Source organism: Odocoileus virginianus, chromosome 1, assembly GCF_023699985.2.
Source record: "Odocoileus virginianus isolate 20LAN1187 ecotype Illinois chromosome 1, Ovbor_1.2, whole genome shotgun sequence".
Classification (NCBI taxonomy): domain Eukaryota; kingdom Metazoa; phylum Chordata; class Mammalia; order Artiodactyla; family Cervidae; genus Odocoileus; species Odocoileus virginianus.
The window spans coordinates 68,199,040-68,221,200 of record NC_069674.1 but is presented as its reverse complement, the minus strand read 5'-3'; the positions used below and the strand labels follow the sequence as shown (position 1 = coordinate 68,221,200).

Sequence of the window (22,161 nt, the reverse complement as noted above, 5' to 3'; positions counted from 1 at the left end):
TCTCCTCTTGTCCTTCACCAAGAACAGTTAATCAGTCTCCAGATCCTTTCTTCTGTGTCACCTACTAAAATCTCAAAGATGTGGTGCCTCCCCCTCCACTGTACCCCATCCCCATCCTACAGTACTGCTCTGATGCAGAACCTCCTCTTCTGTAACTGAATTACAATGCTACGAGTCTTTTAAGAGTCTTTCTGCCCGCCTTTAGTCTTGCCCATTTCCAACACACCCATCACATTTCTGACAGTGATTTTCAGGAAATACAAATGTCATCATATTACTTCCTTACTGAAAGCCCCATATCTGTGTCTCCTCAAAGTTGTCAAGTTCCCGTTCAAACTCTTTGACTTGGCACAAAGCAATAGAGCGGGTCACGTGAGTTTTTTTTGGTTTCCCAGTGCATATAAAAGTTATATTTACACTATGCTGTAGTTTGTTAAGTGTGCAATAGCTTTATGTCTGGAAAAATAATGTACAGTGGTTTCCCTGGGAGTCAGATGGTTAAGACTCTGCACCTCCAATGCAGGGGGCATGAGTTTGACCTCTGGTGGGGGAACTAAGATCCCATAAGCTGCATGGCACAGCCAAAATAATAATAATAATAAATTTTAAGTAATGAACATACTTTAATTAAAAACACTTTACTGTTTAAAAATGCTAACCATCACCTGAACCTTTAGTGAGTCATAATCTTTTTGCAATGGTAACATCAAAGTTACCAACTGATCACAGATTACCATAACAATATAATAATGATGAAGAAGTTTGAAATACTGCAAGAAATACCAAAATGTGACACAGAGACATGAAACTGAGCAAATGCTGTATTGGAAAAACAGTGCCATATTTTTCAACTTGCTTGACACAGGGTTGCCACAATCTTCAATTTGCAAAAAATGCAGTTATCTGCAAACTACAATAAAGTGCGACAGATCGAGGGATGCCTGTATTGTGATTTAATGTTTTTCCTATTTCCACTTATAGATAACATCTACATCTATATCTTAACAAGCCCAGAAAATGAGTTTCCTCTTGTCTTTGATAGTCCATCCTATGTATTTGCCGTGTCAGAACTGAGCCCACGTAAGTAACCTACAGGATAGGACTGCAGGGCCCTTGAGGGACCCGTTCATATGGAGGCACTTGGGCAGAGGGAGGCTCCCTGCCAGGGGCCCTGGTGGTGTTATGCACAGCAAATCACCACTGATTCCTGTTTACTGCATCTCTTACTTCTTTTTAAATTGTCCTCACTGTGGAGGAGCCCTTCAAGTGAAATCTAGATTTTAAAAACTGTTGACTAAACTGCATTTCTCTGAACCCCCTGATTGCCTCTTTGTCTGGGTGCCTGATTCTGCTAATCCTCTCTTTTTGCAGCCTAAGTTTTCCCTTGGTCTCCACTGTGATTTTTATCCAGCTTACTCAGAATTGAGATTTAAAAATAGAAGCCTTCCCATTTCTAGATTTCTCTCATTTACAAACAAAATAAAGATGCTTTCTCTCTCCATTGCAGGATTCCCTGGGGCCTCTTTTTTCCCACCCTTTAGGACTCCTCGATTTCTGCAGGCTCCTTCCAATCAGTCTGAGTTTCTCCCTGTCTCTCCCAGTTTGAAGAGAACACTGTTAACTCTACAATAATCAGAGTTTATCACAGCCTTTGATTGTGGCTACTTCTATACTAAAAACCAAACAAACCCAAAACTCTGCCTCTAAAATCATCTCTTCTTCATTTCATTCTCTCTCTTTATGATGAGCTCCATTTCCTGACAATACATTTTAAACAAAACACAAGCAGAGGATCTCAGGAAAATGCTTTTAGTTCCTTATGCCTTACCCAATGAATAACAAATGCAACAGGAATAGGCTTTTTATGAATTTGTAGATCCTGATATAATTGTTAATCACCTGTTTTGGGTCAAGCACGTAGTGCCAGCCTATGTATTTGAATAAGAGAAAATTCTGCCCTTGAGGAGTGCAACTTATGAGGAAGAACTTCTACAAAACCAGCAAGACAGACTTCCAGCAGCCCCACCAACAAGACTTGTAAAATAAGCCAAATGGAACAGGATTTAAAAATCAAAAATATTCTAATCATCCTGTGGCTAAACCCTTAAAAATTAGTTTTTATTTTGCTTGTAAGAGAACCCCAGGCTCATTAGAGAAAATCTGAAAAATAAAAAAGACAACACTGCTGCAAAAAGATATATATGGGAAGATGTTCTTTCCAGCGTTATGATCATATAATAATTGGCATACTTGGAGTCTATATAAAGGCATGGATTGTCTTTTACACTTCACAGGACTGCTTGAATCACATGGCCAGTTTCCTAGTGGGTGTCATTAATGTAATTTGAATGTAATAGAATTGAAGATGTAAAACACACAGAGTTTGAATAGCAAAGAGGCCTCCAAAAGTCTGTCGGCCCATGGCACTGAGAATGTCTGCTCCTGGTTCCTCCCCTCACCCTTGAAGCAGGACTAATCTCAGATATTATTCCCAGGAGTAATCACAGGTACTTTATTCTTCCAGCTAGAACCCAGGTTGGACGAGTGCAAGCGACAGATAAAGACTTCCCCCAGAGCCGCATCACATACTCCATCTCTGCTGGAGGGGCCAGCCAGCAGTACCCAAATATATTTTGGATTAATCCCCAAACAGGAGAACTCCAGCTGGTGACTAAAGCAGACTATGAAACAATCCCTGTCTATATTCTCAGAATCCAGGCCACCAACAGTGAGGACAGCAGCTCAGTCACTGTAAGTGGTGCTGTGGTGCATTCACACGCGTCCAAGTGGTTGACTTTGGGTCTCCCTGGCACCCTCCAGGTGTGGCTGTAGCAATAAAGAATCTTAAAAGGGCACCTCCTGCAGGAAACGGCTAATGGTATCCCAGACAGCACAATCAGACACACACAGGAGTGCCAGGAAATAAAGACTGACATCTGTAAGCCCACGTTTGTGTGTGACTGGGAGAAGCACTGAGATGGAAGGCCGTCCTGGGGGCCAAGCTTCCTTCTGTTGCTCTTAAATCTCCCCTTGCTTTTGTGGTGGGCTGGTGCATCACCCCCAAGTATTCAAAGTTTTCCCCTATTCCTACCCCACCCCCATCAGAGCAGGTGGGCTAGGTCTTAAAAGAAAAGTCTGGCTGGACATGGGGCTATATTGCTTTGCCACCTCTGATGTTGAGGATATGGTTACATGCATTTCTGAGTCAGGAGGTCTGAGTAGGGCCTGAGAACTTATATTTCTGACATGCTTCCAAGTGGTGCCTATGCAGCTAGTCCACAGCCATACTTTGAGGAGCCTGGGTTTAAGCGATCTGTGCTAACAGTGTTTAGGACTATTTGAGGATAATATGAGGGCCACGAAGAGGGAAATATTTCTTGGTCTTTCCCGTTAATAAAGTGAAAAAGCATAAGGCGAAATGAACTCAGCTAGCAGCAGGCATCCCTGTGTGATAGAGAGAATGACTGGTTCAGAGTCAGGAGGCAGAGTTCATTTCTCAACTTTGATCCCAATTTTCCAAGGGGGTCTGAGCAATGTTTATCTTTGTACCCTGGTTTCTCTCTCTCACCTGGAGAATCACCTCATAACCCAATGCCTGAATAGTCCAGTTCCTCTGATGACTTGCTTTGAATTAGTGGGACAATGTTTTTAACGATGTGTGAGGCTCAGCGTTGCTAGCTAAGGAAAAGATGTGCTTAGTTGAAGGTAATTGTTGTGTTTATTAGGTTGGGTTTTTGAGAGGAATGAATGGAGTCCACTTTGGGAGCTAACTAGAGAGAACATTTCAATTTATTCCCAGGCTCAGGAATAGCTGAAATCCCCAAATTTCAAAGGTAGAATGAATACGACTCAAAAATTCATAAGCTTTTAAAAAGGGTGATGATCACATAAGTCCCTTTCAGGGCTGACATTCAATGTTCTGTGCTGGCAGGCATCCCAGTCCATACTCCAATTCACCAGGCATAAAAGATGGTGATGAAAGAGAACAGGCTGGCCCCTGCTTGTGGCCTGCCAGCACCACCAGCTTAGCGCGGTGCTGATAGCCTGGGTTATAGATGACAGCCTGGCTAAGCTGGGTCACCTCCTTCTATCCCAGTGGTTCTCAACCCTGACTGTGTGTTAGAATCAGCTGGGGAACGTAAAAAACAGGCCTGGGCATCAACTTCCAGAGAGTCTAATTCATTTGGTCTAGAGTGGGCCAGACAAGTGGAACCAGTGTTGAGAGCCATTCCTTTATCTTCCAAAGTTAAAGCTAGAACTTCCAACTCACAGAGGCAGCAAGCAAGGAAGCATAGGAAGGTCACCACAGATCCATCATTGTTACTGAAAAAACAACTCAGCATCATCTGGGGATGAGTGCATGTGTCTAGATGCGTGTGTGTGAGAGGTGTGCAAATACATTATTATGTATGTTATGCACACATGCATGTATACATACACACATGATAAAGTTAATAACATAGGACTTGGAGTAGGGTAGACCTGAGTTCATATCCCAGTTCCACCACTCATCAACTGAATGAATAACCTTAGGTCAATTACCTAATCTCCCTAAGCCTCAGTTGCCCCATCTATAAAGTGGGAATAATCATATTATCTATCTTGGGTGAGGTTAAACCTCACTAATTCACAAAAAGCACACAGCCCAGTGCCTGGCACACAGTAAGCACTAAATGATAACTACTTCACAAGGCCACTTTCTTGCTGCTCTAGGTTACTGTGAACATCGTTGAAGAAAATGACGAAAAACCAATTTGTACCCCAAACTCATATTTCCTGGCCATCCCGGTGGATCTGAAAGTTGGCACAAATATTCACAACTTCAAGCTCACATGTACTGACCTTGATTCCAGCCCTAGGTCTTTTCGTTACTCCATTGGCACAGGTATGATATTGATGTCAGTGTTCCTGGATCCTTGCTGCGGGCTCCTGGTGTTGGAGGCTGCAGCAGCTGTGTAGGTAGAAGGGGTGGGAGTCAGAGTTCACCTACTGATCTGGCACCGTGTGAGGGGTGGGTTGTCTTGAATGAGGAAAGCAGGGATGAGGAGTCTAATGGTTCTGAACCCCTCTTTCCTGCCTTGGCTTCCCCTTCTCACCTAATTCTTCCCAGACTCCCATACTTAGCTGCCCAAAGTCCCAAGGAAGGGTGAATCCCTTTGATGGTGACTCCCCGCCCTCCCATTCCCAGCCTGTCGCATGATTCATGAATCAGATTAGCGTAGTTAAAAAAATATTTTAGTTCAACTCCTCCCCCAGCTCTTTTGCTGCAAGCTTGTAGTGGGGGCAGGGGATCCCAAACCTCTCTGGATAATAATAGATGAAATAGATTAAATGCATTTTGAAATGTGTCCTCAGGAATTCTCTTCTGCTCCATTCATTTTCTCTCTTTAAAAATATACCATTGTGGGAGAGAGAAAAAAGAGCACCCCTCAATGGAAATGAGACCAAAATAGCTCATCTAATGAAGTGCTGGGGCCAGAGATTTAAACCCAAACAAGCAGAGCAATTTCACGTGAGAGAGTAAAAATCCAGCTCAGCCACCCGCTGAGCCCTGGCAGAGCAGGAACTCAAGCAGCAGGAAGCCTCTTGAGCAGGCTGTGTCACCAGGGGCAGAGCCTGCCTGGAGACAGCAACTGCAACTGCCAGAGATGGAAATAATCCACACTGAGAAGCCTCCAGGTCTTTACAATGGGGCACTTCGCTGCTAAGGGAGTAACAGTTGCATCATCCCTTGCTCCATTTACTGGTTTTCAGTCGGTAACGAGTCCAGAGCCACCAGAGGAATGAGCAAGGGCTGCTTAGGAGGGGCAGCCTCTCTGCTCTGGGCTCCTGAAACTGTGAGCCTGCTGCCTCCACCAAGGGAGGGGGGAGGGAGGCAGACAAGGGGACTGCAGTCCCTGCCTGAGCAGGCAGCACCTTCCTTCTGGGGACTCCAGGGTCATCTGTCACCGGTGTGACCAGCCACATTCCATGAAAGGTGTGGAGTGAATTTGGCCTATGGCTAGGGACCGTGGCCCCCCTTCCTTCTTGCTGCCCACTGACTGGTCTGAGCGTGAGTTACACACGGTTACTAAAAGAATGCCGACGGTGATCACTGACCGCACCAGGATTGTTAGGCTTCTGCCTGACGCTCAGCAGGATGGCGGCCATTCTCCTAAGACACATGGGCCAGTGCCCTTTTCTGCTCTTGTTTTCATTGCAGCCACACTGGTTGTGAGCAACACCACCAGGTTTCACTCATGAAATCTCTGGAGCAGTTAAGGACCATATTCTATCATTGACCCCCACCCTGGTACATCAGAAACAATCTACATTTGCTGTGTGGATGTTTAAGGAAAAAGACTGGATGGGGTTTTCTTTTAAACCTTTATTTCTCATGCTCTTTTCTTCCTTTTCCCAAAATCCTTGCATCAAATCTCATTTAGGCAACATCAACAGTCACTTCACTTTCTCTCCCAACGCTGGGTCCAATGTTACAAGCCTGATCCTGGCGACTCGCTTTGACTATACTAGTGGGCTTGATGAGATCTGGAACTACAAACTGCTTGTCTACATAACTGATGACAACTTGCTGTCCGGCAGGAAGAGGGCTGGGGCTCTTGTTGAAACCGGGACCGTGTCACTGAGTATTAGTGTCATTCCTCACCCAACCACGGTTATCACCACAACTCCCAAGGTAAGGGCTCTGGGAGCTGGACTTCTCAGATACATCCCCTCTGATTGATATTGGTGGGGGCCCTCTGACCTAGGAGAACTATGGGATGGACTTAAAAGAGTTGAAATGTTAGGATACTGACAGGACCACCAACCATGGATTGGATAGGATTAGTCACTGGGTGGTAGAAAAAGGTCTGGGTGAGACCTTGGGCTTATAGCACCATTAACTTTTCCTAATCTGATAAAGAAGGATGTGCATTTATGCAGACTTGCAAGAGATCAGGTATTGACCATCCAGAGTCCTTGTGACAAAGGAGCCAATATTCATGGACATGTTGTTGCCTTCACAAGCCCCTCTGCTTGCTCCTAAGAGCCACTGAAAAATCACTGTCCATGAGAGCAGCTAAGCTGCCAGATGCTCTTCTCTACTTTTGAAGAGTCATTGTTTGCCAAACTGTACTCTACTCCCCACCTCCACTCAAAAATAATTCCATTCATTCAATCTGCAGCTACGAATTTAATACCTATAATACACCAAGCACTTTGGTAAATAAGTCAAAAATGATCTCTGCTCTCATGGAGCTTACATTACTAGTATAGGTCAGTGGTTCTAAGTGTAGTTCCCAGACTAGCAACATCACCATCATCCGAAAACTTGTTAGAAGAGCAAATTCTTCAGCCCACCTCAGAACATTAAAGTTATACCTCCCCCGACCATGATCATCACTACGACCTCCAGGGAAGAATGCTGAAATCTGGAATTTCACATCCCCAGGTATACTGGATGAGAAACTCTGCAGATGAAGTCCAGAAATCTGTGCTTTCAATAAGCCTTTTGATTGCACTAAAGTTTGAGCACCTCTGATTTAGAGGGGGAGACAGATTACAAGCAGGGATGCAAATTAATAAAGTAACTACAAATTGTCCTAAACAGTAGGAAGAAAAAAGCAGGTGCCACAATAGAATCAGTGTGATAAAACAGGGGAGAGTCTTAGAATCTGACAAGAGGATTATCACCCCTGACTCCTTGATCAACTGGCTTCTATTCATACAGACTCATTTGTCCCCTTTCCTCCTACTCCAAGTAAAAGTTGTGCCCTTGGCCAGCAGCCCCACAATTGGAGTACACCAGAAGGAATCAGAACCTCAGAAAGCAACCTATGATAAGTGTTCAAATTCTGCTTCTCAAAGTCTTACCAAGAGCTGCTCAATGTTCCTCCCCTCTCCTTCCAATGAATGGAGGCATTAGGTGACCTCAAGGGTTTTCAGTGATGGTAGGAACCAGTTGGTGCCTCTGCATAAGGAACCGCCGTCTTTCTGGGACTTATTACACAACCCAGTTGTGACATCCCCCATCTGGAAATCTCTATAACTTGTTTGTTATCTGTCTCCCTCTCTGGGAAGCAAACACTGAACTTGAGGTCTCACTGTGATAACAGCCTGCTCAGCTGGCAATGCAGCTGGTAGTGAGTGAACACTGAGAAGCCTACAAAGTATTGAAAAAAAAAAAAAAAAACTTTCATGGCTCATGCCTTCCCAGTGAAAGACAATGGCTATATTAGTCCCTAGATTATGCCATGATTTGGGAGGGGAAAAAATGCCAATGGAATTTTTATCTTTGGCAAAGGGGAAGAGAGTGAATGAAATTAAGCCTAGAGTTGCTTCCCAGTTCCCTACATTTTCTGGGCTTTGGTCTAATGGATGAGGTATGGTGGTTTATTTGGTAAGTCATGTCTGACTCTTGCGACCCCATGGACTGTAGCCCTCCAGGCTCCTCTGTCCATAGAACTTTCCAGGCAAGAATACTGGAGTGGGTTGCCATTTCCTTGGATGATGTATGGCAAGACTATAAATAAGGTGATGGGTTAAAGCAGCTAGAATGATGAGCACATGGATATCAGATATTTAGAGCAAGAACAAAGAGCAGAATGAACACTCAGCCACCCAACATGAGAGGGTGCTGAAGTCAAAGACACCACCAGCCTCCACTCACTCTCCTGCTTCTATCATTTAAGCCAAGGATCACCTACCAGATCCTGAGGAAGAACGTGTATTCTCCATCTGCCTGGTATGTGCCTTTTGTCATCACTTTGGGCTCCATGTTGCTTCTGGGTCTCCTGGTGTCCATGACCGTCCTGCTGGCCAAAGCCATCCACAGACACTGTCCCTGCAAGACTGCAAAGCACAAGAAACCTCTGTAAGTTGCCAGTGGGCTGGGTTCCTTCCATCATTTTCTTTCAGAGGACACTGCTTCTGGTGATGTCTGGAGAAGAAAAGGTAGACAGTTCGGATTTCTCTACAAGATAGAGGAGGTGTCTGAAATGAAGGAAGTAAACAGAGATATGGGGAAGGCATCCAGCTCTCCTTGTCCTGGTGGACCTCCTTCACCAACTGCCAGACCAGAAGACCCTTCCGTCGCTTTTCCCTGGCACCTGCCTGTCCTTGATGTGTTCTCAGTGAAATTGGGGTTTCAACCTCTTGGTAACCTTGTCCTGGATAAAAGGTTCAGAAACAAGGCCAGTCATGAGTAGTAGTGGAATATGCTGTGCTGTTATTTGTGGAATAAAGAATGGGATGGAATTAGAGGAAGCACGAGAAACTAATAAGGGAATTAAGCTTTTGGCTCCAGCGACTCGACTGGGCTTTGGGGTGACTAAGTAATCATTGTTCTTTTGCACGTGGCCCTGACCCCTCCTGCTTGAGGGCTGTAAATGCAGGTCTGCCTCTTCTCCCTTGGGCCCTCGCCTGCTCACTAATATGCCTCTTTCAGTGATGCTCTACACTGTCTATTACCAGCTAAAGGGAGGTACTAGAGTGAAGTGCAGAAAGCACTGAATTGTGATAAGATTCTCCAGAGCCAGTTTCTTGAGTCTCAGTAGCTCTTACAATGAGAACACAAGGGTTTCTCAGCCTGTGCTTTGCAGTCAGATAAGGCTAGGGTTCAAATCTTGGCTCTACCATTTTCTGGGTACATGGTTTTAAGCAATGACAACCTCTGCGAACCTCAATTTCTTTATTTGAAAACCAAACAATTAAATGAGCAAACGCAAAGGAAGCACTTAGCACTGTTCCTGACGTCGAGTAAATGCATAATACACTAGTTTTTAAAATCTTGTTGCACGATTTTTCATGGCTGAGTCCCAGTGAGTATAGGACTTTAGATTCCAAGTTTAGCTCTACACTCAAGTATCTTGTGGTATTGGAACCTCCAATTTTGGAATTTCTCACTGGCAAAAAGAAGGGGTGATAAGATTCATGCATCTTTTAAAGGTATTTTGAAGATTAACTAGTACTGTCAAATAATTTTAAGTCTATAGATGAAAGAATGTATAAAAGTATAAGGTATTAGCATAAAGATGTGCATTGCATTTTGCCATATTTATTGGGGACGTTCGTTGCTATTGGCAACCTTGACTTCAAGGTAAGAAATCCCTGAGCATCTGCTGAAATTAAAAAAGGCATTTTTATTTGGACTCTACTCACAAATTGATTTGAGAAAAAAAACTGGCTCCAAAAGAGTGATGCTTAAGCTTGTAAGGATGGTGGTGCTCTGCATTGGGATTTGGGCAGAAATTCTTAAAGGAAGTAATCCTGCAGACACTGCAACTCACATGCAGTTTGTGGGTAAATATGCACCCTGAACCTGGTTGTTTTCATTTACATTTGAAATATTGTTTTCGGTTCACTTAAAAAGGAAAAACTAGCTGGTGATTCAGACTCAGACCTGGCCTCTCTGGCAATTTGTTATGTCATATGGCAACCAACATTTGTCCAGTAACAAAGAATAAAATTAAGGTCACAGAACTATAGAATTCAAGATTTATCATGGGAAGGGTCTTAAGACTCAAGTGTCCAGCTCTTCATGTTACAGAAAGCCAAAATTTAACTCCTAGTAGTTGAAACTTCCCGGGGTGAGCCACCCCTTCTGGTCAGATGGCTTCCGGGGAAGATGCTCAGCCAGGAAGAATGGCCCGGCCGTCTGATGGGGGTGGTCACGGCCCTCCCTCAGTGTGTCAGAGAAAATAGAGTCCCTGAAGTTCTAGAAAGCAGTAGTTTTCAAGCTCATCAAATTCTCAGAACCTCCTTAGTCCCAACCCAATAGTGATGAAGCAGGGCTGGGAGTTCAGTCTTCACTTTAGTCCCCAGCCCTGGTCCTTCTCTTAATCAAACTCTGAAGCCCGGGGACACAGTTGCCCAAAGGCTTCCATGTTGTCATGTGTAAACCAGGGCAGAATACTCTCAGGTTAATCCTTGTCCATCCTTTCTCCCCTCACAGGGTGAAGAAAGTAGGTATGTATGATGCCAGTTACCTTTGTTTGTTGCTCTTTTTTTTTTTTTTTCTGGCTCTGTTGTACTCTTGGGTTGGCCAAAAAGTTCATGAAGATTTTTTTCTGTAACACCTTGTGGAAAAAACCAAACGAACTTTTTGGCCAATCTAATACATAAAAGCACTCCAACTTAGTGGAAGATCAGGGCACAGTCCTGTCTTGGTGGGTTTCCTGCCACATCATCTGTGGATGAAATGAAACAGGGGTCACACGCAGCTGGAGGGAGGGGAGGGCAGGGCGGGCTGCAAGGGGCCTTTGGCCCACTCGGGTCTCTCACTTGGCCCTGCCTGTTCCTTACTGAGTCTCCTCCAGTCAGTTCAACAACAGCATCTAAAGGTCTGCTCCCCACCAAGCACGTCAGGAATGGAGAATTCTCTGTGGGTTAATCACAGAATCTATGCACCGCTGCACACAGTGGGGACAGCTAGTGCTCCATATTAGACCAATGTCTCTCTTTTTAAGGATAAATGTTACTTTAATCTCAGATTGTAATGGACTTGGTCATTTTCCCATGTTACTTAGGTTGGGCTAGTTAGAAATGAGGGCTGGGTGCAGTCAGATGCGCTGGGAGACCTGAGTGATTTCAGGGCATTGGCGACTGGAGCAAAGTTCATCTGAGGAGAGGTCACCACTGCCACCAAAGCTGTGGCCTTGGGGAGAATCCAAGCTATGGGGAGGGACGGGACAAAGAATTGGAAAGAATGTTTCTGATAAATGGTTGCTCTGACCACTCCAGCCATTGGTGCATGCATCTGACATGCACAAGGGATGTCTAAACAGGGTTAGAAATTCGACTGTAGTAGTTAGTGATCATATCAAAAGAGATAGTTGTAACAAATGAGCGTTTTCACAAACTATCTCTCATCCTAGTTACTTTTTTTAAAAGGGCATAAGGATGCAAAGAATCCTCACACAACAAATGTAGCAACCTCAAATTTCTTATTTACCTATAAAGCTATTTTGGGCTTCCCGGTGGCAGGAGGCTTCCCTGGTGGCTCAGGTGGTAAAGAATCTGCCTGCAATGCAGGGGACCTGGTTTTGATCCCTCGGTTGGGAAGATCTCCTAGAAAAAGGCATGGCAACTTACTCCAGTATTCTTGCCTGGAAAGTCTCATGGACAAAGGAGCCTGGCTGGCTACAGTCCATAGAGTCACAAAGAGTCAGACACAACTAACGCGACTTAGCACGCACAAACAAAGCCATTAAAAGTTAATTTCTAGTAAAAACAATAACATGGAAAAAGAAATTTAAAATTGTTTTAATTGTGTCTGATATGTGTGTGTTTCTGAGAAGATGGAAGGCTGTCAACAAACATGTCTAAGGATAGAAGATTCTTCGTTGTGCCTATAATACTAAGCTCAGAGAAGAGGAGATCGCATGGTGGAGGTAGAATTTTAAGGTCAATTTAGTGTCCAAGAAGCTTAACTTCTGTCCTCTTCCCTGCAGAAATGAAGAACACAGAGAGAGAGGTCACGGTGGTAAGGACGGCTGACCCCCGGCTACCTGGTGGGGGAGGGTGGGGTGGTAGGTTCCCGTCCTCCTCCCAGGCAGCCCTGCCACAGCCCCGTGGGAGTGTTTATCATTCAGAGGGATGCCTGTACGTGGCCACTGGAACTGATTGCTGTGTGACGAGCTCCTGATAGAATTTGCTCCCTCCACTGAACTTGTCTGCTGATATATTTGCAGAAGAACTGGATTTCATAAATATTGAATAGTGGTGTTTATTATCCACACCACTTCTCCAGCAGAGTGAGTTGGGGGAGGTGGGGAGGAACTTAAAGACCAGAACTGGTGCTTCAGTCTTCAGTGGGATTTAGTTTTGCTTCGCTTTTCCACAATCTTGTGGGAAAAGTGATAGAAAAAGAGTAGTGCGTGGGGTTGCGAATGGCTCTCTCTGCTTGGCCATGTGACCTTGACCTCGGGGATCCCTCAGCCTCTTTAAGCTTTAGATTCCTCTTCAGTGGAATGAGATAACAGGTGGGGAAATGTTGTGGAAACTGTGAAGAGTCATGCAAATGCAAAGCGTTACAGGATAGCTAGGGAGTTGCCTCTTCACCTGACCTCTTTGTTTTTCTTTCACTGATCTGATGCACCCCATGGGAAGTGATGGATTGTTGAAGGTGACCACTCCAGGTTTCCCTAGCCCCTGATAATAGGACTCTGTTATGACCCAAGACCCGTGAGTTTTGGGAAATGATACGCAGGACGAGGAGGAAGTACTGCTTCAGATCCATCTCCTAAGTGCTTATAAGTACCAGTCTGTGTACAAACAGAAGGAAGAGGTGATCCCCTGTCTCCTGGATCTTATTGTGATACCACACAGAGCCTGAGAACTATGTACAATGAAATTCATCGATTAAATAAATCAATTCCCAAGACTGTAAAAAGTGAAGCTTCTGAGCTGATCAAATGGATGAAAGTCATACAATCTCCATTCCTTCTCTTTTCACAGCAGGGAGTTGTGGGCTAGTGAGTAGGTAATGGCTTATGTGATGAAAACGGGGGTGGAAGGCCCACTAAACTCCAAACACCATCCTCGTGAGCCTGCTGAAGAATGGCATCATGGAAGGGCACTATGTGAGGGGTGTGGGTCTCTATGGGGCAGAGGTCAGATCCTGGAGGGCAGCACAGAGTACAGATCTGGGGAAGAAAAAGGCCTGGAGCCCCAGGCTTAGGTGAGGCAGGCCAGCCCCAGATGCAACGTTGCACTGGCCTCAGCTCTGTGCCTGTCCTGCGTATAACATCTGCCTGGCAGATCTTGGATGATGTCGACCTTGGCCAGTGTTGCATGGCATTTCTGCTCTTCCTTCTGTGCAGTTTAGATAGAATTTACTCAGGATGCTTTCCTACCCCCACGTCTGCATTAAATGGCTTCTTCCCACCCCCTGCCCCACGACCCCATAGTATCCTATATTCTCTCATCATAGTCTTCATCACTGTATATTGCAATGCCTCTTTGTCAATGGCTCCTGCTTGACTGCAAGCAGTAACCCCCCCTGCCTCTCCACCACTGTGTCCCCTGCACCTAGCATGGCACCTATGGAATAAATAAATGTCAGGTAGGCCCTGGGTGAGGAATCTGGGCTGTAAGGAAGAGCAGCCTCGCCTGGGAGGAGGAGTGTAGAGCTGTGCTTGAAACTGTCTCTTTTCCTTAGGAAACAATCCAGACGAACACAGTCTTTGATGGAGAAGCCACTGACCCAGGTAATTACAAGGCAGAGCTGCCTATCAGTGGCCTCTTCATATTCCAGGCTGATAGAGTCATGGAGGACCCTATCCGATGTCCTGCTCTTTACTTAAGTCTGTCAATCCACTTGGTTGTGGTGCCTACACAATGCTGACCCTTCCAGGCTTCCCTATAACATGAGATCAGCTCAAAGCAGAGCTGGCTGGCTGATGTTCAAGCATATGATCACGTGTGAGGCCTCAGAAGGTTTCCACCTAGAGGCTCCCCATCAAGGACCATGCCTCGGTCTAGCCTCCCTTTCCTGAATCACAAACCAACTCAGGGAATTTGTGAATTCAATAACCCACTTTTTTTTTTCTGCTTACTGGGACTCCATCTCCCCCCACCCTCGTCCCCACTCCTCCCATCCTTTCTGAATGCTTCTAACACCATCCTGTTGGTAATGAGAGATATGGAGAAATGGCAAGCTTGGCTTCTTTTTTCCCGTGATCAGGGCCAAGAATTCCTTCTTGGTCGGCAAGATGAACATAAGGTAAAGCTGGCCTCCAGAGCTCTCATCACCCCCATGAAATCAGCTCCAAATTTAGCTCCTTTACACACATCCCTTCACTTACAAAGGCTCAATTATAGACGTGAATAAAGGGAAGGAAACCAAATTCGGGAGGCAAGTGTGTTGGCTTTCTGCCACCCTCACATGTGAACGGCTCAGCTCGGTCCTCCTCTGAAGGAGGATGGCTCCTCTCCAGGGGAGGCTGCTGCTGCTGCTGGAATTAAATTTCCCTCTATTATTAGGTACTTGTTACCATAATGTGCCCACATTAGCATAAGTGCTGGTGGGATCCTCTGCCTGAGAGGCCACTCATGCTGCATGAGCAGGGGCACACTGGAAACTAGATCTTCTGGGGCAAAAGCCAGGAAGGGCCAAGGCTGTTCTCCTGCGTCTGTGTTTTTGAGAGAAGGAAAAAGGCAGAAATGAGCCAACTGGACTAACGTGAACAAACACCAATTAGCGTCTTCTGGCACTGACATGATAAAAATGGCTCCCTTGCATCATCTCAACAGGGGCCAGATTTGTGGGTCTGTGTCTGTAAATCTCTGCTAACATAATGTAAATAAAAATCAAAGTTTCTTTTCTTACTTGGTGGGTTCCTGCTTATAGCAGAGATTCAGGAGGTCTTTTTAAACAAACAAATCAGAAAGTAATGGGTAACTGCATGAGAAAATGGACCTAATTTATCTGAAGCTCCCATAGAGTTCTGGACTTCTGTGGCCTCTAGTCCTGCCATTGAGGTGACCTTGTGAAAGTGTGAAAGTGTTAGTTGCTCAGTCGTGTCTGACTCTTTGCAACCCTATGGACTGTAGCCCACCAGGCTCCTCTGTCCAGGGATTCTCCAGGCAAGAATGTTGCCTTCTCATGGCAAGGGGCTTGCCATGTCCTTTTCCAGGGGATTTTCCCGACCCAGGGATAGAATCTGGGTCTGCTGTACTGCAGGCAGATTCCTTACCATCTGAGCCACTGGGGAAGAGAGTCTCTTAAACCTTTCTTTCTAGGGAAGCATTGAGATTTGCAACCCGTGTGGTCAGAGCCACGCAGCTCAGCTCTTGGAAAGGGCAGGCTGGTGAAGCTTGGTGTTCTTCACAAGCCCGCTTTCCTTCTTTCTAGCTAGGGGTGAGATGAGAGCTGAGAGGGGAGCAGAGAAGCACTTGGATTCCTTTGTTTATATATTGGTTGTGTATTTCTTTTTCCCCCTAGTTACTGGGGCAATATATGAATTCAACTCAGAAACTGGAACCAGAAAGTGGAAAGACTCCTTAATCCAAATGCCAAAATGGAAAGAGTCCAGCCCCCAGGGAGCTGCTCCAAGAAGACCTGTCCCTCGGGAAGGGACCAGGCCACCAAGGAGCACCAACAAGGAAAGAGATGGTCTGAGCAACAAAGTCCAGGCTGAGGATGCAGGTCTGGGGCCCAGGAGCCAGGACAGCATGCCGAGCACCCCAAAGAACAGAAACCCAGCCTTTACGAGAGGGGCATCCCCCAAACGGCACCCAGAGAAGTGAACTGGGCAACACAGCAAGCAAACTTGACTGTCTGGATGCTGCTTCACCTTACATTCTTCGAGGGCAGGGTGGGAAGCAGAAAATGTAGGGGATCCAGGGTCCCAGAAGGAATGTTTGACAAACTTCAGGAGTGGTTTTGCTCAAATCATCTGTGCCTCTGATCAGCTGGACTGTTAACTTGAATGTGGACTTGTGTTTCTTCTTCATATTGACTCTAGGAAGCTGCATTCTGTTCCATTCACCCTTAGGAAGTGCAGGAGACCTGCTGCCTAAATTCTGAGGGCTACCCTCCCATCTGGTTCCACCTTTTTTTTCCCCTGCCTTAATTTTGGTGTCTCCCAGATTTCTTCACTGATAAATACAGTTCAACACCATTGTAAGTCACCTCTAATCTTCTTCTAAAGAGGGAGAGCAGTGGGGGAAAAAAGGATGAATAAATAAAAAGTTGTTCATCTGGAAAGAAGAAAACACACTAGATACCTTTAATTCTTTCTCATTAAGGTAAAACTGATAATGCAATAAAACGCACAGATCTAAGGCACTCAGCTTGATACCATGTAGACTCCTGCCAGAGGCAACCACTATTCGGGTCTTTATTGTCATAAATTACTTTTGCCTTTTTGGAATTTCCTATAAAAGGGATTACACAGAACACACTCTTTTGTGTCTGGCTCCTTTTACTAAGCATCATGTCTGTGTGTAACCATCCAGGTCTCTTCACTGTGCATCTTATCCCATTGAGGGAATCTACCACATGTCATTTATCCATCCCATATTTAGGGGGCTGCTCCCAGCTTTTTTTTTTGTTTTGTTCTGTTTTGTTTTTACTATTATAGGTTACAGCACAGCGAACTTCCTTTTCCACATCTTTTGGTAGCACAAACTTTTGCTTCTTCTGAGCCTATTTCTAGGAGTGGGATGGCCAGAGCCATTGCTGGAATCTGAGAAGTCTGAAGTTGGTGGCTCCAGTTCACACTTCCACCAGCAATGATGGAGGGCTCTGACTGCTTTCCTCCCTGGTCAACACTTGGTTTTGTCAGTCCTTTTCATTTTAGCCATCCTGGTGAAAATTCCTCTTGAATAAAGCCACTCTTTTTTGCAAAGCTAAAACAACATCAACCCTGCAACCTACCTGCCCAGCTCTTTCTCCACCTCCTCTTGAGGGAGACCATAGGACTCAGAGCAGAGACACAGCAGAAAGCCCTAGCTCTTCATACAGCTGAGACATTCTCCGTGGGCACAAGCAATGACCCACAGAAAGCCTCCCTGTGGTGGAACAGGAAGTGGAAATTTTCAGTGTGTGCCTGGTGGAGGCTGAGCAATCCTCACCTTCGCTCCATGTCCTGCTCCCGAGCTTCTGCGACCACAAGAAAGGGCTGGATGAGAGTCCATAGGAGCAGTACCCTCTTTCCCGGCTAGGGCATCAGATGAGAACTCCCCAGGCCCGGGATGGCCTGTGCGAGGCAGCCAGGATCCATCCTGCAAATGCAGAACTTGGGAGGGAGCAGCTGCACTGTTTATTGTGTGCCTGCTGTCATTGGTGTGACTTCTCAAGAAAGAGAAACATTTAGAAAATGCCCTGTCCTGGCCGAGAGCAAGTGTGATTTATTAATAAGGGTTGGTTGCCAGGGAACTCCCTTGAATAGGTTTAAATTTTGCAAAGAAGGCAGAGCTGCTCATTTGTGGAGGTTAAAGTGGGTGAAGTGGCTGATTACCCATTTAAGACTCGGCAAGTCTGTGGAGCCCGAGTAAAAGGCCTTCCTCAGAAGCTCTCAGCCTCAATGTAAGTAAAATGAAGCTCCGAAAAGGCTGAAGGGGGTGCCTGATAACTGTTTACGAGCCCATTAAGGATGATTAAAAGGAGGGCGGTGAACAGCTGTTCTCCCTTCTCCCATGATGACAGGGCACGAGGGAATCGTGCTTCTCGGACAGAAAGAGAGATTTAAGTTAGGCACAGACCTCTCGAAGCCTAGGGTCTGCTTGAAGAGTCATTTCTTTCCCTGGTGATGGGCAGGAAGAGTAGATTGTCTTCCAAGCCCCAAGGTGTGAACACTGAGGAGCCCAAGACATGGGTCAGGCGTAGTACCAGGAAATTTCTGCCAAGGGAAACTGCCTTTTGCTTTTGCACGCTGGACTCTTCAATTAAGGGCAATCAGAAGTCTCAGGTCCAGGGCTAGGTCATTTAAACCAGGTTTGAAAAATAAATTACCTGAGTAAAATCAAGCCAGGGACCATTGCTGCTGCTGCTGCTGCTAAGTCGCGTCAGTCGTGTCCAACTCTGTGCAACCCCATAGACGGCAGCCTATCAGGCTCCTCCATCCCTGGCATTCTCCAGGCAAGAATACTGGAGTGGGTTGCCATTTCCTTCTGTATTGGGAACCATGTAAAAGTTCTCTCACATTTCTCTCCCAAGGACTTAATCACATAGAAATTTATTATACCTAATGTTGACTTGCCTGATTCTGAGTCATTAAAAATTAAAGCAAACATGTTCAGAGATTAGGCCACAGAGGGATCCACTGAGTGACGTGGAAGCCCATGGTGAATTCTGAAGTTGGAGCTTTCCCTCATGCTCAGTAGGAAGCAGGGTCTGCATCGCTGTCCCCTTCTGTTCAGAGCATATGTGAAGAAAAACTGGGCAATGATGCTTACGCTCTTTATAGCCCTCTCTCACATCTGTAGGGAGAAGGAAATGGCAACCCACTCCAGTACTCTTGCCTGGAAAATCCCATGGATGGAGAAGCCTGATAGGCTACAGTCGATGGGGTCGCAAAGAGTCAGACACAACTGAACGACTTCACTTCACTTCACGTCTGTAGATCTATCGTTTGCCTTTTTGTGTAATGCGTTTTGTAATGGCTGAGAAAATTAAAGCAACCAAATGAGTGAATCTAGAAAATGATGGCTATTGAAACTTGGCATTTCTCATTTCAAACTTAATGTGTGTGTTTACACCTCCCATTCATTCAGTAAATGTTTACAGAGCGAATACTGTGTGCCAGGTGTTAACTCTGTCAACACAGCAGCCCCAGGGCCCTGCCCTTGTGGAGCTTACACTCTGCCTGCTGTGACGCATCCTTAAAGATTCTATTTGCACTCCCATCCTAGTCTGTTTCTTGGTTCCTTGAGTGTTCTATTTGAAAGATATAACCTAAGTCTGAAATTTCCTTTTTGGAAGAAGGTATATTTCAGAATCACTTAAATATTTTTTAAAAAATTAATGTGGGGACTTGTCTGGTGGTCTAGTGGGTTAAGACTTCACATTCCCAATGCAGGGAACACAGGTTCAATCCCTGGTCAGGAAATTAAGATCCTGCATGTTGCTCAGCTTGGCCAAAAAAAAAAAAAAAAAATTAATAGGGAGCCTTTATTAGAAAATACTTGAGATGCCCAAGGAGGGGCCCCAGTCTTGGGTTATCTGAACAGCGTACTGCTTATAACCTCTGGATGGCAGCTCTGAGTCAGGTGTGACTTCCTTATGTGGAGGATGGACATATCCTGAGGCCAGGGAATAGGTCAGTCACAGGATGGGGTGGGGAATGTGGGGTAGACTCAGATCACCAAGACCCCACTATGTGTATGGGAGGTGAGATGTGGCTCCTGCTCAAAGGAATAAACCAACTGAGATGCTAACCAGTTCTTTGAAAAGACCAGCAGCCACCCTGCAGGCACTGCATGTGAAATAAATGAGTTTTGTGGGTAGTGGGTGTGGGAGAAAGCAGATGGGGCCACGGCAGTTTCTGAAAGTGTGAGGGACGACCCGGATGCTGAAGGACCCTTAGAGCCAGCTGTGAGTCCACAGTGGGAAAGAAGAGAATGTTGGCGAGGGCTAAGGCATTCAGAATCTTGGTTGTCAATCAATTTTCAGCCACTGCTTGTCCGGTGTCACCTAGGGTGAATAACCACAGCCAATATGGAGCCTTCTGGAGGCATGGCAAGTATTCAACAAACATTTGTAGAACTGGATAGAATTAAGCAAGTTGGCAGCTGGTTTACGACCTGAGTCATGTAGCAGAGTACCACTTCTCTAACTAGATTTACACAAACACGATGGTGATCAACAAACAGTTACTGAGTGCCGATTAGGTCCCAGGCACTGTTCTAGGCTCCGGGACGAGAGCAGTAAATAAAACAACATTCCTAGTGTTTACATTCTAGTGAGGGATGAGAGACTGACTACTCAAATGGACAATGGCCTAACCATATATAAAAACAGAACTTGGGCCCACACAACCTGCAGCAACCTGCCCAGGAAACAAACCCCCTTATCTACAATAAACAGCCTGGGAAGCCAGCCTGCCATAAGTCAGACTTGCAGGAAGCTGAATGGCTGTTTCTAGTAACAATCCAGGAAGCTAAACAATAACTTCTGTAACAATCAGTCCCAAATGGTCAGGACTTGATTAATAACAGTCAGCTTCCCTAATTTTTATCTCCACTTCTACCTTAGGACCAGCCAGAGAAAACTAAACGTACGCCATAGGATGTACTCCCTCCAGTGAGCCCACCGACAGCTTCCCCAGGCGACAGCCTCCAATCAGAGCACCCCGAGTCTTCTCTTTGTTCCACTACAAAGCTTTCCCATTCCTCTGCCCGCCTTAGAGTCTCTGCCAAAACAAGAGGGATGGTGGCTGACTTGCTTACTATAGTAAGGTACAAATAAATATGCTATGCTTTTCTCATATAGTTAGCCTTTATTTCCACAGAAATGATAGATAAACAGGTTATACACATGTACATATATATCACATGTATGCATATCTCATACGTATGCACATATCATAGGTATATATATCCTTTATGTATAAATATATGATGTTTTAATGGTGGTAAAAGCTATTGAGAACTATGAACAAGGTCAGGGTTATGAAGGGTGGGCATGGCTGCTTTAAATAGTGTGGTCAAGGAAGGCCCCATGGTTAGGTGAGAGGCAAGCAGTGGAAGCGGGCAAAGAGTCATGCAGGTAACTGGTAAGAGACCCCAGGCAGAGAGCGCAAAGGGAAAACCAGGTTGAAGATTAGCTGGAGGAACAGGGATGAACACGAGGACCGGAGGACTGGAGGAAACGCCTTTGCACAGGTGTCTGTGGGAAAGTGGGAGCGTACCTGGGGGTGGGGTTGGAGATGTGAGGTCTGTGGAGTGTATGATGAGGCAGTGAGGGATGAGATGCTCATCATGTAGGGCTTTGTAAACCATGGTAAAGACTTTGGCTTTTGCTCTGAATGTGATGAGGAGACATGGCGGGGTTAGGGGTGCAACATATTTTCTGTTTTAAATCATCTCTCAGACTGTTGATTTGAGAATTCACTTGAGAATTCACTTGAGGGAGGCAGGGAGCAGGGGTGGAAGTAGAGAGGCCAATGAGGTGGCTTTTGGATTAATCCAGGCATGAGATGGCAGTGGCTTGGTTCAGGGTGGTGGGCACATGGAAACCTTGAAGAACATTTTGGAAGGAGTACTTCAGCTATGAAAGAAGCCCTGAGTTCTCCTGGGCCAATTCCCATCTCAAATAAAGGTGCCCCTTCAGAGTCTAGCCACTCCCTCAGTGTACGCTTCCAAATACAGTTATCTCACATAACACCGAACAATGCTTCCTGAGTACAACTGCCCCCTGACCAGGCTGTGAAATCCACTGTTACTGCTGTCTGAAGTGGTGATGGTGGTGATGCTGGTGGTGGTGGTGGTGGGTATGTGTGTGTGTGTGTGTGTGCGCGCGTGTGCGAGCGCACACGAGCATACTGTGAGAGAGAAGCCCTCAGTGTTTCTATGCGTTGAACTGAATCCTGTCAAGATTCCAAACAGGCTTCCTAGATGCAGAGCAAACAGACTTGGGTGGCATTTTCTCAGTCTGAACTCAGTGCCCGGCTGTGGAAAATGTCGCAGGTACCTTATTCATCTATGCCATGCATTAGATTAGCTCACAATCTAAAA

General features: G+C 45.6%; 1 protein-coding gene across 1 annotated transcript in view; it reads left to right on the top strand.

Moving 5' to 3' along the window:
• Positions 1-16,886, top strand: part of CDHR3 (cadherin related family member 3) — a 68,170-nt gene extending 51,284 nt beyond the window's left edge. The window contains exons 11-19 of the mRNA XM_020888567.2: positions 982-1,080; positions 2,525-2,751; positions 4,714-4,885; positions 6,426-6,676; positions 8,673-8,854; positions 10,934-10,947; positions 12,432-12,463; positions 14,141-14,189; positions 15,926-16,886. Of these exons, the coding sequence (XP_020744226.2) occupies positions 982-1,080; positions 2,525-2,751; positions 4,714-4,885; positions 6,426-6,676; positions 8,673-8,854; positions 10,934-10,947; positions 12,432-12,463; positions 14,141-14,189; positions 15,926-16,230 (1,331 nt within the window). The 3' untranslated portion in view covers positions 16,231-16,886. The remainder of the gene's footprint in view (positions 1-981; positions 1,081-2,524; positions 2,752-4,713; positions 4,886-6,425; positions 6,677-8,672; positions 8,855-10,933; positions 10,948-12,431; positions 12,464-14,140; positions 14,190-15,925) is intronic.
• The last annotated feature ends 5,275 nt before the right edge of the window (positions 16,887-22,161 follow it).